At 42.3% G+C, this 17,108-nt stretch overlaps 1 protein-coding gene across 3 annotated transcripts in view; it reads left to right on the top strand.

The window, feature by feature from the left end:
* Positions 1-17,108, top strand: part of LOC133479384 (intermembrane lipid transfer protein VPS13B-like) — a 489,205-nt gene that overhangs the window by 454,170 nt on the left and 17,927 nt on the right. For all 3 annotated transcript variants that reach the window (XM_061776308.1, XM_061776310.1, XM_061776309.1), the window contains 7 exons: positions 202-468; positions 2,253-2,336; positions 9,234-9,409; positions 11,175-11,345; positions 15,520-15,727; positions 15,817-16,005; positions 16,718-16,864. In XM_061776308.1, coding sequence (XP_061632292.1) covers positions 202-468; positions 2,253-2,336; positions 9,234-9,409; positions 11,175-11,345; positions 15,520-15,727; positions 15,817-16,005; positions 16,718-16,864 — 1,242 coding nt within the window. The remainder of the gene's footprint in view (positions 1-201; positions 469-2,252; positions 2,337-9,233; positions 9,410-11,174; positions 11,346-15,519; positions 15,728-15,816; positions 16,006-16,717; positions 16,865-17,108) is intronic.

Genomic DNA, 17,108 nt, shown 5'->3' with positions numbered 1-17,108 from the left:
TTTGTTTGAGAGCAGGATCATGTAAAAAATAAAAACAAAGAATAAAAAGCTTTGTATTTGGGGTATTTGCCAAAGGTGGTTATCAATGAAGATGAACTATTTGGTACTGATCCAAATTGTAATTTTTCAACCTTAATGTGCTGTGGTCTACCATTGCCATTCTAGTATTTACATTATTTGTGTTTCTTTTCCCCTCTGCAGGTGATAATCTGTGGGCGGCAGGTCATGTGCAGTTATCTGACTGAGGACATTGAACTGCGGTTGGTGCAGCACTATGTTGGCCCTGATGCTCAGACAGTGGTCAGAGAACACTGTGACTGCCTGGAGGCAGGGACAAAGTTGCCTTCCTATATTCTGGAAGATGCTGAGCTGACAGAGTTGTGTGTACGGGCCAGAGGAGATGATGACTGGTCCCAGGATGTGCAGCTAGAGCGGAAGGACAAAGGCACCAGCAGCTCTGTTGTACAGGTAAACTGGCTAAACAGTTGCAATCTAAGAAGAAACAAGCAGAATGGAACCTCTCATTATCAAACCTCTAATTTGTTCCAATTTTGAAACAAATGGCAACACCGCAGAAATAAAGAAGGAAAAAAAATAATTTTAACCATTCAGCTGTATTGGTAACTCTACCTTCTCCTTGCATTATTCTTCTCTTAAAAAATATATGGACTGGTCCTTCTTTTTTGAGAGTTGTGTCACAAAACGCCTCGGAAAAAAGAGTTCTAGTGAGGTAAGCTGAGTGTCACAGTACAGGTACATGCAGTCTATTTTGCTGCTAATCATACAACAGTTGTAATTTTAATGGTGAGGCAAAGATTGCCACCAGTCTTATTTTACCTTTTTTACACTCACACAAATCCAGCATTAAATGAATTGGCTTTCAGAAATCAAGTTAGAAGTAAAATTTTACTTGACTTTACAATGGCTTGTCAATAAGGTGGTACCCTCAAAGGTGCTTTTGTATCCTTCACCTTTGCCTTAATAGCTTGGAGACACACCAGAACTCTTTCTGGTTTGGAGAACGTATCTACTTCCCGTATGGCAAATTTCCGGTTTGATTGGACTATGAGAGCCAGAATTGGACTCCGACTGTACATACATAGATATATATTTATACACATATATACACGAACAGAGTGCATTTATAGTTTTCTGCTCCATTCATTACGATTGAAGAATGTTCAAGGCTGGCAAACAGATACATATACATATTGCACAATCAAATCTTCATCCTGAGACCAGTTTGTTGCTGTTTCCTGGACCACCAACTGTGAGAACATCTTCTCCTGGGTGGCCACTGTGGCACATCACTTGAGAACAAACCGTGATCGTTCCCTTACAAATGTGTTTCATTTTTGTTGTCTGTTACCCAAAGATGTTGCTCCCTCATAACATCACTAACCATAAACAGGAAACACTAGCTGATATGTGGGCACGAGCAGATGCTTTGAAGACACTTTCACACCACTGGATTAGCACCAGATGATCTCTTCCTCACTGATGTTGCCGCTCTTATTCTTTAGTTTACTTGTCAGCGTATTTGTCTTTCTCTTCTCGTTTTGATACTTTATGAGCCTCTGATTCTGTCACCCCAGCTGACTCCATTCCACATCGTCCTCTGCTGTTACAGTATCTCTTCTGTGCAGATCAGACATTCATTAGACATGCAGGATTGTCTCGTATCTGAATGTTTGCTCTTTTGTCTCCTGTAACTCTTTCCCTCTGTTTCTTTTGCTCTCTTGCCCACATTCTGGCTACCTTGACGATCATGTAGTTACCGCCCTTATTTTTTAATTTCATCTTCTGGGAACCTGCTCATGTTGCATTTCCGTCCTTCCTACAACATACTTTCCATGTCTCTACTGTCTCATTTTTGGCTATAAAGCACCGGAGGTTATTTTGATCTTCCCCATAGGTTGTAATCCCTCATCCAAACAGGATTGCGCTTATTTTTTACTCTTGCTCTGTCTATAATTTCCATTCATCAAATATCACCTACTTGACCACTATTTGAAATGTGCATTGGCATACCAGTGTTTTGATAGAGTAAATGGGACAAGGACAAAAAAAAAATTATGAAAATGCTTATGCTCAGCCTTTAAAATCTTACTTACTGTACCTTACTCCAAGAAACCAGTAATACAATATATTACTGACGTTAACTGAGTTCTGGATGAAACTACCATATCCTCAAGTCCAGTCAAAACTAGTATGGAGTTTGGCCTACTAACAAGGATTTCTTCTTCTTTCAGGTGCCATGTTCTGGTGGTTCTTTGCTCTTTGTGTGGTGTAATCTCATCACTATAGAGCCAGATTCCCATATGAAGCAAAGAGTGGTGAGTGTCCTTGATTTATACCTATGTTTTTTTGTACAATGCAACCTCGACAGAACACATTGGTGAGGTGTTCCGAGCACGTCCCACCAGGAGGAGACCCCGGGGACGACCCAGGACACGCTGGAGAGACTATGTCTCTCGGCTGGTCTGGGAATGCCTCGGGATCCCCTCGGAAGAGCTGGAAGAAGTGGCTGGGGAGAGGGAAGTCTGGGCTTCCCTGCAGAGGCTGCTGCCCCCGCGACCTGACCTCTGATAAGCGGAGGATAATGGTTGGATGGATGGATCTTGAAAGTCTAGAAATTATTAAAACAATAACCTTTGGGTCACCTTTAACTAAAAAGCAGAGATATTCAAAAGAGCTAAAATCACCCAGTGTAATTTCTTTACACTGAAATAATGACTTAGAAATAACAGCAATACCACCACCTTTCTTTCCTATTCGACACTTGTTCATAAAATAAAAATTTGCTGGTGTTGCCTCATTTAAAATGAATGGTATTACAGCTACTTTCTGTTAACCATGTTTCATTTAGTAGCAAAAAGTCTAGATCATAGATTGTAATGATGTCATTAATCAACATTGATTTATTAGCCAGTGCCCTGATATTGAAAATAGCTATTCTCGCAGCGATAACTGGAGACAACGGTTTGATAAATTCACATTTTATCCTCACTAGGCATGTAGTTCTACTTTTTTGTCCGACATTTCTTTGACCAACTTTCTGTCCCTTGTAATTATCGGGATGAAAAATGCATGATCTCCGTTGGGCGTCTGACTTATTCTGGAAAAGACCCCGCACATATCAGTCAGATTTGAAGATAAGATTCTTCATGGGTGGACGAGCGGCCCTTCGCATCTTAGTGGACGTTGGTTTGAGGCGAGGACGGATGGGAAGAAGATCTTGGCGTGGTGTGCGTTGGATTCCAATATTGACAATAGCCTTCATCCTGTCCGTCACATCTAACAGGGCATTTAGGTTTGTAGAGAGTGAGTTTTGTGTTGGTCTTTGCTCCAATGGGGCAGGAAGGGGTGTGGGAGGTGCTGCCTCATCATATTGCTCATTCGTTCCTCCGATTGTTTGGGTGACTCCATCTGCGCCTCGTGTCGCCTTATCTCTTGTTCCTCCAATTGTTCGGGAACAACTGGAGACTCCTTCTGTGCTTTTTGTCCTTTAGCTGCGTCAACAACACCAATGTTTTCCTTTCGGGCCGCTGAATGACGTACACAATAAAAAATGTTGGTAGCCAATAACTTAACTCCTTGTCTATTTAGAGACAGAAACCATCTGCCTTGTAAAGACGTCTGCGCTCCCAAAAAATGCAGAAATTGTCAATGAACCTCACAGATAGCGCAGTACACACTTCTTTGAGCCACTTATTTAATTGACTGAGCCTACTGAAACGTTCATCTCCAAATCGTACCATTGGGGGAGGTCCACTTATGAACACTATTATGAACACACTAACACCTTAGCATCTAAACATTGCACTTTCGTTAGGAGATCATTGAACTCTCGCTTCAGTACCTCTGATTGCTGCTTAACAACAGCCTGTGTGTATAATGACAGATTTCACAGTTGGGTGCTCATTGGTGATATTCAGGATTTTTTTTTTGAGATATCAGACACCATATCATTGGTAAAACGCAGTACTTTGGTGTTCTTCCCACTGCAAAAACGTTTCACATCTTTGAAAGCTCCATCAATAACTATTAACATTTGGGGTAACTATTAACATTTGTATGATTTTGTTTCATACCTTTCAGTGGTGGTGGGGGATGGCCATTCTTGGCCAGGGTCTTGTAAAAGTTGCTCAAATCTATTTGTAAGTCTGATGTCAATGTTTTGCATTGACTTGCGTCCTCTTTTCTTGCTCTTTGCTGTGGCGACCGTCCACGGCCGCTCTCTCGGGATTGAAGAAGCACGCATCGCAGGCCAGCTGGATTTCTCAGTAATCTGCTATTGTTCTGTCCTCCCTTTTAGATGTTGTTCCATATGTTTAGGATTTGCTCCCAGTAAATTCCAGGGAGAACTGCTGGCTGATCCATTACCATTTCCACAGTCCACATCCGTCCTCTTTGTGGAGCTAAGTGGCTGTCTGTTACCATGCTTCTGCTCACCATTTTGAGACATCGGTAGATTGGTTTCATTCCCCGACTGCCCATTTACATCCACATACACTTCAAGACTTTTCATTTCCAGGACCAGCATATTTTGTAGCAGTTTATGATAGTCTTCATTGGAAAATGGAGACATCTTGTTGCTGGTCTCGTTGCTAATATCAGTCTTGTGCTAATTAGCAGGCCACGCTCACGTAATGGTAAGGAGGTATCAAAAAATATTGGAATATGGCAACAACTGACCATCTACAAAAAAATGTACAGCCCTGCAGATGTAATAATATCCAGGAGTCGCTGCTTCTAATTTCTTTGGAAGAAGAAAAACAAGTTTATCAACAAGAAAAATGTTAACAAAGGCTATGCAAGCAGAGCGAGCAGAAAATCATCTGCACTGTCCGAGAGCATCTGCAGGGTATGAAAAAGATGAAGATGGACGAGACAAACGTGACGGCAATTCCAACACCTCTCCTCAACTTAATAGATATCATTTGTACTTTATGCTATAATTTATAGGCTGTCTTTTGCTCATGGAGCATTCACTTACGCATAATCAAATGTGACACTTCATTAGAATGATCACATATTTCATTTCAACCAACTAGGACTCAGACTCCCCCTCTAAATCCCGATTTGATATTGAAAATATCTTTTCCTCCAGAAAGTATTTATTTTTAGTTTAAAATGGCTTACTTTTACCAGGATCCCTCACTGTACTGTGGCCAAAAGTAGAAACGGTTGGTTTTATGCCTGTCTTGGTGCTGTAAAATGCGTAAATCCATGCTGGCTGGGACCATCTGCCTTCTTTCTTTTAGTTCTCACCATCTGCCACACTGTGTTGGAACTTGTGTAACTTTGTTGCACTTATTCTACTGTTGTCACTGTCTGCCATGAACATCCATGCAGCTCCTTGGGCACGGCAGTCGGACACCTACGTCCACAGAAATCATCATCTCACTGAAGGGCGACAGCTATTTGCATCTGTGATCCATGATCAACTGCAAGAAAGAACTCCTGTACAACTGTGCATATGTGCTACTATGTGCAGTAAGTCAAATGGTGTGGGCCGTATTCAAAGGATATTGAAATATTTTGTATTTTTTAAGTAAATGCGGTGTGGCAGCAGTTGCTCCTCGTCAGATAATAATTTTTTTTTTTTCCCCCAAATGTGTTTTCAATTTTTTCTTTCCTGGTTGAGGGGTTTAAATCTGGGGACGTTGTCGAGCTCCGTCAACTGTGGGCCTTTGAAACCCTTTGGGACGCTTTCGTGATTAAGGGCTATACAAATAAACTGGGCTTCCTTGACATATTCTAAGATTCGTTCTGGTTTGAGTCCTGAAAATTCTCATTCGATGATCGCTTGTCCACACCCACTTGAATTGCAACTCGAGTCACCACCCATTCGTGAACAGCCCTAGAAGCAACCCAAGTGTAAGCACACCCTAAAGACTGTAATGAAGGGTAATTCCATTCAGTTTCACTCATTTCAGAAGCACAATCCAATTTCCATGTCCTTAATCACATAATTAAAACTACATACAGTATGCATAACCAGTGACCAAATGTGACTAGCCTCTTTCTTTCTCTGTCAAATAATATTATTATATGTGTATTATTGGCAGCATAAAAAAAGCTTTCATTTACAAATTAGGAATAATTTGTAGGAATAATTTGAATAATAATTATGGAATAATTATTGAGTAGAATACCGTACAAGGTTGAAAAATACTTTTTTATCAACTGGTTGACAAGCTACTAAATTACTAGAAAAACAGCACCTTACACAACATATTTGCACATACTTAGTCATTTACATGTCAACAATATCTGCACATGCTACCAAATACAAAAGATATTTGCATTTCTCTTAATAATCGTAATCAATAACATGCATGTTAAACTACGTGCTGTTCTTTCATACAATACTGGAATCTGACTTGATTAAACATATTTTATATTGCTTAAAGAAGCTCATTTAATACCAAAACGTAGTTTTACGTCTTTTAAAACTTGATCACCTAATCCCAAAGCCGTAGTTTTACGTCTTTTACGTTTTCTTTGCGCAATATGCTTCAGAGGGGGCTGACGTCACGCCTCACCATGGGATTAGGCCTGAGAGCAATTTTAATGCCCATAAAAGCCGACACTAAATGGCAGCAGTGTATCATACAACTTAGAATTTTGGTATAACTTACCTATGTTCTAACACTAATTACTAAAGAACGGAAAAGGCTAGAAACAAACCTTTTTTTGTTTGAAAGATGGAAGTCTAATCTTTCTTTTGGTGGGTGCCATGTTTAAATAGTCGTAGAACACAATATTCCATGTGCTTTTTAAAGATCGGGTCAAAATCCTCTAAAATGGCTGGTACTGAGGGGGGTTCTCTTTTAAAAAATGGCTGGGATTGAATGAAGTTTATTTTAATTTTATTGTTTACCTATTCTTAGCCCTGTGTGCGGGCAAGTAAGCAAAGTAAGACTTTCACTGCATAGCTACTGTGTTTGTACTTTCAACATGACAGTAAACCTTGAATCTTGAGATCCATCCATCAATTTTCTTCCGCTTATCCGAGGTCGGATCACGGGGGCAGTAGCTTTAGTAGGGAAGCCCAGACTTCCCTCTCCCCAGCCACTTCCTCCAGCTCTTCTGAGGGGATACTTATGCGTTCCCAGGCAAGCCAAGAGATGTCGTCTGTTCAGCGTGTACTGGGGCGTCCCCGGGGTCTCCTCCCGGTGTGACGAACCCGGAACACCTCACCAGGGAGGCGTCCTGGTAGTATCCTAAACAGAGGGCCCAACCACCTCATCTGGCTCCTCTCAATGCGGAGGAACAGCGGCTCTACTCTGAGCTCCTCCTGGATGACCGAGCTTCTCACCCTATCTCGAGATCTCTGAATAGACCTTACCAGGGAGGCTGAGGAGTGTAATCCCCCTGTAGTTGGAACACACCCTCCGGTCCCCCTTCTTAAAAAGGGGGACCACCACCCCAGACTGCCAATCCAGAGGCACTGTCCCCGATGTCCACGCGATGTTGCAGAGGCGTGACAACCAGGACAGTCCTACAACATCCAGAGCCTTTAGGAACTCCGGGCGAATCGCATCCACTCCCGGTCAACCCCAGAGATGGGAGAGCCCACCTCAGAGACCCCAGACTCTGCTTCCTCATGGGAAGGCGTGTCGGTGGAGTTGAGGAGGTCTTCGAAGTATTCTCCCCACCGACTCACAACGTCTGGAGTCGAGGTCAGCCCCATCCCCACTATACACAGTGTTGGTGGTGCACTGCTTCCCTCTCCTGAGACGCCGGATGGTGGACCAGAATTTCCTCGAAGCTGTCCGGAAGTCATTCTCCATGGTCTCACCGAACTCCTCCCATGCCTGAGTTTTTGCCTCAGCGACCACCAAAGCTGCATTCCGCTTGGCCAGCTGGTACCCATCAGCTGCCTCAGGAGTCCCACAGGCCAAAAAGGCCAGATAGGACTCCTTCTTCGGCTTGACAGCATCCTTCACCACTGGTGTCCACCAACGGGTTCGGGGATTGCCGCCACGACAGGCACAGACTACCTTACGGCCACAGCTCCGGTCGGCCACCTTGGCAATAGAGGCATAGAACATGGTCCACTCGGACTCAATGCTGGAGGTGGGAGGTGAAACTCCTGACAGGGGATTCTGTCAGACGTTCACCGGCAGACCCTCATGTTTGGGCCTGCCAGGTTGGATCGGCATCTTCTCCCACCATCAGAGCCAACTCACCACCAGGTGGTGATCAGTTGACAGCTCGGCCCCTCGCTTCACCCGAGTGTCCAAGACATGTTGCCACAAGTCCGATTAAACGACCACAAAGTCGATCATTGAACGGTGACCTAGGGTGTCCTGGTGCCAAGTGCACGTGTGGACACCCTTATGCTTGAACATGGTGTTCATTATGGACAATCCGTGGTGAGCACAGAAGTCGTTCTGATCGGGGGGCGGGGCGTTCTGGGCCGTTCCTCCCAATCACACCCTTCCAGGTCTCACTGTCATTGCCCACGGGAGCATTGAAGTCCCCCAGCTCTCCAGCACCCCCTCCAAGGACTCCAAAAAGGGTGGGTATTCTGAACTGCTGTTTGGTGCACAGCCACAAACAACAGTCAGGACCCGGCTACCCTCTCGTCCACTGGGGTGAACCCCAATGTACCCGGGGGGCAATAAGTATACCCACACCTGCTCTGCGCCTCTCACCATGGGCAACTCCAATGTGGAAAAGAGTCCAACCCCTCTCAAGAGGAATGGTACCAGAGCCCACGCCGTGTGTGGAGGTGAGCCCAACTATATCTAGTCAGAACTTCTCAACCTCACACACAAGCTGGGGCTCCTTCCCTGCCAGAGAGGTGACATTTCACGTCCCTAGAGCCAGTTTCTGTAGCCGGGGATTGGATCACCTTCGGCCACCGCCCAGCTCACACTCAACCCGACCCTATGGCCCCTCCCACAGGTGGTGAGCCCATGGGAAGGGGGATCCACGTTACCCTTTCCTGCTGTGCCCAGCCGGGCCGCATGGGTGCAGGCCCGGCCACCAGGCACTCGCCTCCGAGCCCCGGTGACCCGCGTATGGGCAAGGGAAACCTAAAGCCATTCATTTTATTCGTCATAGGGGTTTTATACATTTTAAATAGTCACAAGTTTGCCTGAAGTTGTTGATATCTGTTTCAATCACCCCTGTACTAGTTGGATGACTTTTCATTGAATAAAACATTGAAGGAATGATGTACAATACTGTCTCAACATATTAATTCCCTCATGCAGGTTGTTTTTAGTCCACTGTTTGTCATGAGGAGCCACTTGCCAGACCCGGTAATCATCCACATAGAGAAGAGAAGCCTTGGACTGAGGGAAAGCCAGCTGGTTCCAGGACAGGGCCACCAAGAGCCCCTGTTCAACACTGAAGCAGACCTCACGCATCACCTCACTTTTCAGGCCAGGTAACTAGTAACTAATTCATAGAAATAATAGTCATTAAAACCCATACAGCATCAACCTTATTGATTTGAAAATGTATACAGTAGTAACAGATGAGATAGACAGACAGACGAAGCTACATACTGTATGTCATGTTTGTTCTTACAGTGTTGTGGCAGATCATTAGTCTTTTAGTCTTATTTTAACTATGGTGGCAAAGGAGAGTCTGATTCTTTTTTTTCTGGCTTGTTATGCTTCGATCGAGTGTAGTGGGAGAGACACGTAAGATTTTGTTCCACCACATTTTGGTTTCTGTTAGCCAACATTAGCTCACAATCCAGGGAGATCCAAGCACCGTTTCAGGAGAACAGGAAGTGATCTTGGCAGCAGAAACGCAAACTTAATTCCAACATGTCAGGTCTAACCATAATTACCCCTAATTTACATAGAGACCCTAACAGAGAGCAGGTTTTTGTTCCCACCTTGGCTCTGTGTGTGTTTAGATGCATGTATCCACTCGTGTTCAAGTGGATATCCAGTATCCATGTGTTTGAGTTGGTTAGCTACATACAGTATGTGCCATTTTATGTGTGACCGTCATCACATCAGCATGGGCAGTCACTACTGCGCGGGTGTGCATATCTGTGTTCATTTGTTCAAAACATCCTGTAAGAGACTGTTTACAGTTTATCATTGAGGGTTCTTCTCAGACAAAATGTCATTTACATCAACATTTGCCCTAAAATAATCAGGATCCATCTGTAATTCATCTGAAGGAAACAGTGTAATAACATCACTGGATAACATCACCATGATACCTCATGTGTCATGTCACGCATGTAGAAATGTCAGATGCTTTGACTTTCAGTAACATTGGTGTTTATGCATCGGTGTGGGTGGCCCCTTGGGAAATTACTACCAGATGTATACAGTGTATGGTAGCTACTCCTACCGTATTTGTCATCTGTGCATGAATAAACTGTCGTGTTATGAAAGTGAACGGAGGGAAATTCATACTTTTGGTAGCAACTACTGATTGAATGTAATTGACTCCTGTGAGAGAGTTTTTAGGCACGTCTGTGGGTTAGTGACTGGAATATATATTTAGCTCGTGTTGTTTCAGATAAGTCTGAAAAGGATTGAACCGAAAACATTTCAGTGTCTTGTCCTCCCTGGGTTGGAACCACAATGATCCTTGTATTTACATAGTGTCCCCTGAATACACCATGTCTCACCACAAACTTCCATTCTCCATTCCCTGGTACCCCAACTCAATCCATGGCTTATCCCTTTCCGTACTCACAAATACACTCGACAGAAGCCACAAGTGGAAATATATCTTTATGCGTGCACACACGCACGCACGCACATAAACCTCAAGGAAGGATTCAATTTTCACTGTTCACTGGTCAGCGGCTCATCTTTCCTTCCTGTAATTACACATAGTTGTGGGCTTTAATGGACAGAACTGCGGGTGCAACGCAAGCGAGACAGACAGGTCTCAAGCAGAACCACCATGTCCTGATCAGGTCATGTTGGTAACCACATTAGAAAACAGAGGCTTACAATCAAAAGCCTCTTCACTTCAATTCATTCTTCACTGCACTGTTGTAGGCTTTTGTAGCATATACAATTAAGCATTAACATTCAGATTTGTCTGTGAGCACTTTCAACTTGCATCGCGCTTTCTGTTTGAGTTTAGTCTACATTAAACATCCGCTTTTTTGGCCAACTCTTGTATGTTGTCACCTCTACACCCGATTGCATGCGTTTTGCGGTCTTTTACAGTGAGGATAAGGACGCTTCCCACTGTGCTGTGCCCATCTCCACAAGCCTCATCAAACAGATACTGGATAAGAATGGAGTTGAGGACAACCTGGAAAACATCCTGTGTGATTTCTATGGACAAAAGGCCTCCGCTGAGCCTCCATGGCCTTACAGCTCCAAAGATGCTGCCAGGTATGCCGATATAGTTGCTCCCTCCTCTGTGCCCTGTATCCATGAGAGCAAGTGAAGAATAGTTACATTTTACTTCCATGGTGATGCAGCAATGTAGTGCATGGTACAGTGGTATGACTTATTAGTGCCTCAATTTACAAGTTTTTCAAGTTACAAACCATTGCTTTGTCGAATTATTTTTGTTTGTTTTGCGATCCAAAATTTTTGTTTAAGCGCGAACTTCAGATACACTGCCGCTCAAGTGAAGTGAAAAAAAAAGAGAGCCACACACGCAGATGCACTCTGTCGTTTATTGAACAGGAAAACAGTCAAATACAAAATGAGAACACTCGCAAGGAACTACAGAAGCTAAAAGCCATGCCAAGACGCTCACACGCAGACTAACCGACGTCAATCACTCGGTGACGCCCTTTCAAGGCAGATGTACAACACTACAGTTGCATTGTGGCTTTGGGCTTGTCCCATCCATACAATAATTACACTTTCTAAATTCATTTCATTACATTATCGCTTACAATGGTTTTCTACAATACACTTCTATTTATTGTGATTGAAAACAAAACAAAAAAAGTTAAAATGCTTTTGTTTTTTTGCGGGCAGGAACAGATTAATGTCATTTCCACTCATTTCAATGGGCAAAATTGATGTGGAAAAAAAAAAAAAAAAAGACTCAATTGAATCTTTCCACCCAGTGTAGAATGTTTTCGGTCAGTATTTCAACCCTCATTGATGTGTTAAAGCAACAGCTCTCAACTGTTTTTGAGGTGAACTTACCGTTCTATTCCATCCCTCATGATGAATGGGCAATACATTTTCTCCCACTTGTCCTGTTCAGGGTCAATAAAGCTTATCGTAAAGATGACTTTGGGCAAGAGGCGGGATATACTGCACCCTGAAAGTTCATAGTTACTACAATATAGTATGCATTCAAATCATTTGCATTTGACAACACAAACTATTTAAAGATCTGCTTCTATTTACTTTTGAACTTTTGAGTCTTTTTTTTCTCATCAGAGCCATAAATCAAACTCCTCTCAGCACACCAAACGGTGCAAAGATCTTTCATATAAGTCGGACGGAAATGCCTACCAGATCAATACTAGTCATAAATGGTGAAACTTGTCTGGAATGCTAATCACCCACCAAAACTTCATGCCAGCTGGAAAATGTTTTATTTTAACATTTGTGTATGAACTGTAGTTTAAACAACACATTTACATGGAAAAAAACATGTAAACTGTCCATGAAATTCACATTTAAATAACTAGTATTATTAGTGCATACAGCATAAAAACATTTCATATTTGAAAAAACGCTGCAATTGGTATTTATTTTATTTTTATTTTTTTGTGAACAATACAACAGGCACCGCACTGCTGGCAAAAAATTTTTAATGACCTTTGCCACTGGCTGCACGCTGTAACACATTAGGTGTTGGCTCAGAGTAAAATAAAATATCTAACTATTTCCATGGCTATTTTGAAGCTATTTCAATTCAGCCAGTGTTGAGTACATAAGTACGTAAGTAGAGATAAAATTACAAATATCTGAGTAAAATGTAAATTGTGACTTTATTTCAAGCTGAACAAATACCTTATGTTTTACAGTGTTGGTAGTGAGACTCATGACGCAGTCTGGTGACCGCGTGTCCAATTTCCACTGAGAGTCGGAATTTATAAAGCTTGCGACACGTAAGGCCAGAGTTCTGTGCCCCCAGTGCATCTGAGCCGTACAAACGTACTGTACAACAAAACTTAACTATTAACGATACAGGTAGTGTTTTACGTGAGCATCAGATAGCATGAGTTCCGTGACAGGCTTGTACGATTCGTCTCACTTGCCGAGTTTGAGATCCGACTTCAGGTAGAGTGGGTGATTTAAAAAAATTAAATAAAATAAATTTTTTAAAAAAAAGTGGTGTGGACGGATCGATTTAATGTCATTATGAATCTGAGTGGGTACCGGTACTATCTGCGCCCTTTTCAGTGGCACCTCCTCACCCGACGAAGCAGGGGACCGCTTTGCCATGTGAGGCTATCTCTTGCCGTGCCGAGGGGGCTGAATGCGCCCGTTGGCGAGGTCATCATAACGAAAAGGCATTTTTTCTTCAGAAAGGAGAGCGTGCAGGTGGAGGAAATTGACTAAAGCAGTGGAAAAGGCCGACTTTCAACCAGCATGTCTTGTACAGTTAGACTGTGTTAAGGGAGCATTAAAACATGCACTGGCGAAAGTGCGACCATATGACATTTTTACTCGCACGTACTGAAAAAAAGGTCTCTCGCATATGCAAGCCCTTTTATGGCAGAATCTGTGTAATTCGAAAAGGCGCAAGCCAGGCACGTAAAATACTGTTTTACGCACCAACGGGAGAAGATGGCCCTTAATCCCCACTGGTTGTGACAAAAATACCGTAATATCTCGTGTGTAATGCGCACCCATGTATAATACGCACCCCCAAAGTTGACCTCAAAATTCTGGAATACCCTTCCACCTATGTATAATGCATTTTTACAATGCATGATTTTGCTTCTACCCCTATGATCAAAACATGAAGTATTATCTTCATTTTATTCATTTTTTAAAAATAATTATTCTGAAGCTAAGCATTTTATTTGAACACGTAACACTTTCTTTTCATTTACTTGCTCTTATTTTGAAATTCACAGCCCTACTTTTATTTAGTGAATGAGGAAAAACACAGTTGTGCTCATATGTTTGATTACCAAGGCAGAATTTGTAAAATGGGTACAATTCTTTAAAAACATGAAGGGCCAGGCGAAACACATTAGTTTTAATTTTAATGAGATTCAAATTAAACTGTCAAGCATTTCAGAAAAGCATTATCATCAAACAAAACATAACCATAAAGAAATCAATGATGGTTGTTGTTCAGTCATCAGTCATAATTAAAATAATAATAATAATATTTCACAAATTCTGCCAGGGTTTGTAAACCTATGAGCACAACTGTACATATTATGCAGTCATACGTACCCCTGTCATACCTACCTATGTATAATGCGCAACACCGATTTTTTGACACTTTTTTTAGAAAAAAATGCGCATACACAAGAAATTACGGTACTCCTGGACACTCTGCAATAATGTTATACATATTGCATATGTTCGATCAATGTTGTGCATATTAACATACATACCAGACACTTTTTATACTAGTATCCATATCCATAACTCTTAATATGTCCTCACTGTTAAAATATGACTTCAATGCGCAATCTCACACATATAGTACATATTATGCATATTAACAGGTTGTTCATACACTATACATATTTGGTGTATCATAATTCCTCAATATGTCATTCCATATCCATTTTCTGAGCCGCTTCTCCTCACTAGGGTCGCGGGAGTGCTGGAGCCTATCCCACCTATCAACGGGCAGGAGGCGGGGTACACCCTGAACTGGTTGCCAGCCAATCGCAGGGCACATACAAACAAACAACCATTCACACTCACATTCACACCTACGGGCAATTTAGAGTCTTCAATCAACCTACCGCGCATGTTTTTGGGATTGGCAGGAAACCGGAGTGCCCGGAGAAAATATGAAAATATATATATTCTCATATATATATATATATATATATAGATAGATATTTAAAATATAAAATGTCTGTTTATATACAACTCTAAATGACTGCTTTACTTAAGAAGTGTAAAACATACTGTAGCAAGTGGACAGGAGAACGGTCCCCCTTAGTTTTGGCAATTAGGTTAAATTGTTTAGTTAACAAACTAAACTGTCTATGACATTTGTTTATCAGAGCTAAATTACAGGTAGCTGTGTGTTTGTCACTTTGTCTATATGTATGTCCTCGTTGTTTATGTGTCTGTGGGGAGACGTTTACAGTCGGAGTCATGGTGCTGTGGCTTACATTTGTACTAAGCTCACCACTGTATTGGCATGCTAGTGTCATCTAACTAAGCTCACTGCACAGAACAAGCCATTAACATTGTCAGTATTAGAGCTTCCTTCAAATCTACTCATGCTCAAACCATCCATATTAATGACAATGTGTTCCTGTGTTCCCAGATCACTGGCTGCTTCTTTTCATTGAGTTATGTCTAACTACTCATTAGCCACAGTAGTAAAATGAAATTGATGTGACTGGAGCGAATTCAAATGCAGTGCTTCCACTACTGCTTCAACTAGGTCAGTGCCGGAGCCCCTTGCCCAGTGGGACAGTCCCATGCAGGTAAAGTTATCGTGCTGGAAATTGGGCCTCAGCACCCTGCTGGTGGAGCTGCTGCCCTGGGCCCTGTTAGCTAATCACTCCCAGTGGGATCTGTGGCTTTTTGAGGGAGAGACCATTGTGCTGCAGATTCCAGCCGGCAAGGTCATCGTACCACCCAACTTCAAGGTAGAGAGGCATCTATTGCATTCAGTTTTTAGTCTAAATGAATTATCATCGCGCTTTATTACACACTGTCCTTTGTGCCTCTGATGTAGGAAGCTTTCCAAATTGGCATCTATTGGGCTCAAACAAACACTGTCCACAAGTCTACAGCCATGAAACTTGTTCATGATCTCACCTCCCCTCGATGGAAAGAGGGCACCGATTCTGAGGTGGTAACCTTGGATGAGGAAGGATATGTAGAGGCAAACATCACCCTGGGAGCCGTCCCTGGAAGACAGAAGGTGAGAGTCACATGATTCAACAATATTGGCTATTTTACCAACATGATCTGTAACTGTTCATTTGCAATTTTGAAAGTCGTTGGGTCATTGATAAACCTGAAAGGATGAATGGAAAGACCCTTAATTGGTACAACTCCACAATTTATTGAGAACTGGAAAGATGTCTTTAAAATCCTGTCTGGGTAAAATAAGTGAGTTTGTTTAATATTGTTTCTTACTGAAGCTGAAGTTTGCAGATCCAGTATGTCGAACTCCCCTGCATCATACGAAATGTGTTAAAGTGGAGTTTGATCGGGTGAGCAAAATAGAAATAACTTTCAATTTGCAGTTCTATAAAACTGGAAGTTCCTCCTCCGATGAACATATTAAGTTCATCGCTGACAATCAAAACCATTGTTACTGTCACAGTTAGTTAGTTAGTTAGTTAGTTAGTTAGTTGCCACCTATAGGACTGGAGTATTGTGGAGCACATCATCATCAAGTTTGACATTTTTCAAGACAGTTCAGCCTTGGTGGATGCAGGGCTATTATTGTCATTTCTAATTTGATTATACAGGTGTACTTAATGTTGAGACCAATAAGTGCTGTTTCAGTCTAAAACTTCTGGTATCTGCTTCTGATGCCATAGTAACCACATCAAGCAAATAAATGTTTGATTTATGAAGCATTTCATGGCTAATATTGCCGTCTGTGTCTGTCATTTCGTCCATAGCTGTGTCAGTTCTGTGTGTCATCTACGGTAAAACATGGCATCCAGATTCTCCAGATAGCGGACAGAACGATCCTTGTCAACAGCACTCCTTACACAATACACTACAGGCCTCTGCTCACTGACCACAAGCTGGGAAATGATAACCAGGTAATAAGCGGAAATGTTCATGTACATTTCTAGACCAATGCTGTAAATTGCTGTTTCAAAGTAGAAAGAGAACAATGACAGAAATGACAACACAATACACGTCCCGGTTTTCCTTTCAGAGCAAAGTTCCTACAAAGCCAAAATGTTTTTGCTTGTCTATGGCACTGCATTATGTCTCCTGTCCTTACTACTGCTTCACACGTACAGTAAATACACTGCGCACATGACTCATACACACACCCCG

Source organism: Phyllopteryx taeniolatus, chromosome 6, assembly GCF_024500385.1.
Source record: "Phyllopteryx taeniolatus isolate TA_2022b chromosome 6, UOR_Ptae_1.2, whole genome shotgun sequence".
Taxonomy (NCBI): domain Eukaryota; kingdom Metazoa; phylum Chordata; class Actinopteri; order Syngnathiformes; family Syngnathidae; genus Phyllopteryx; species Phyllopteryx taeniolatus.
Note: the sequence above shows the minus strand (reverse complement) of the source record. Positions and strands in the feature narration are given on the sequence as shown.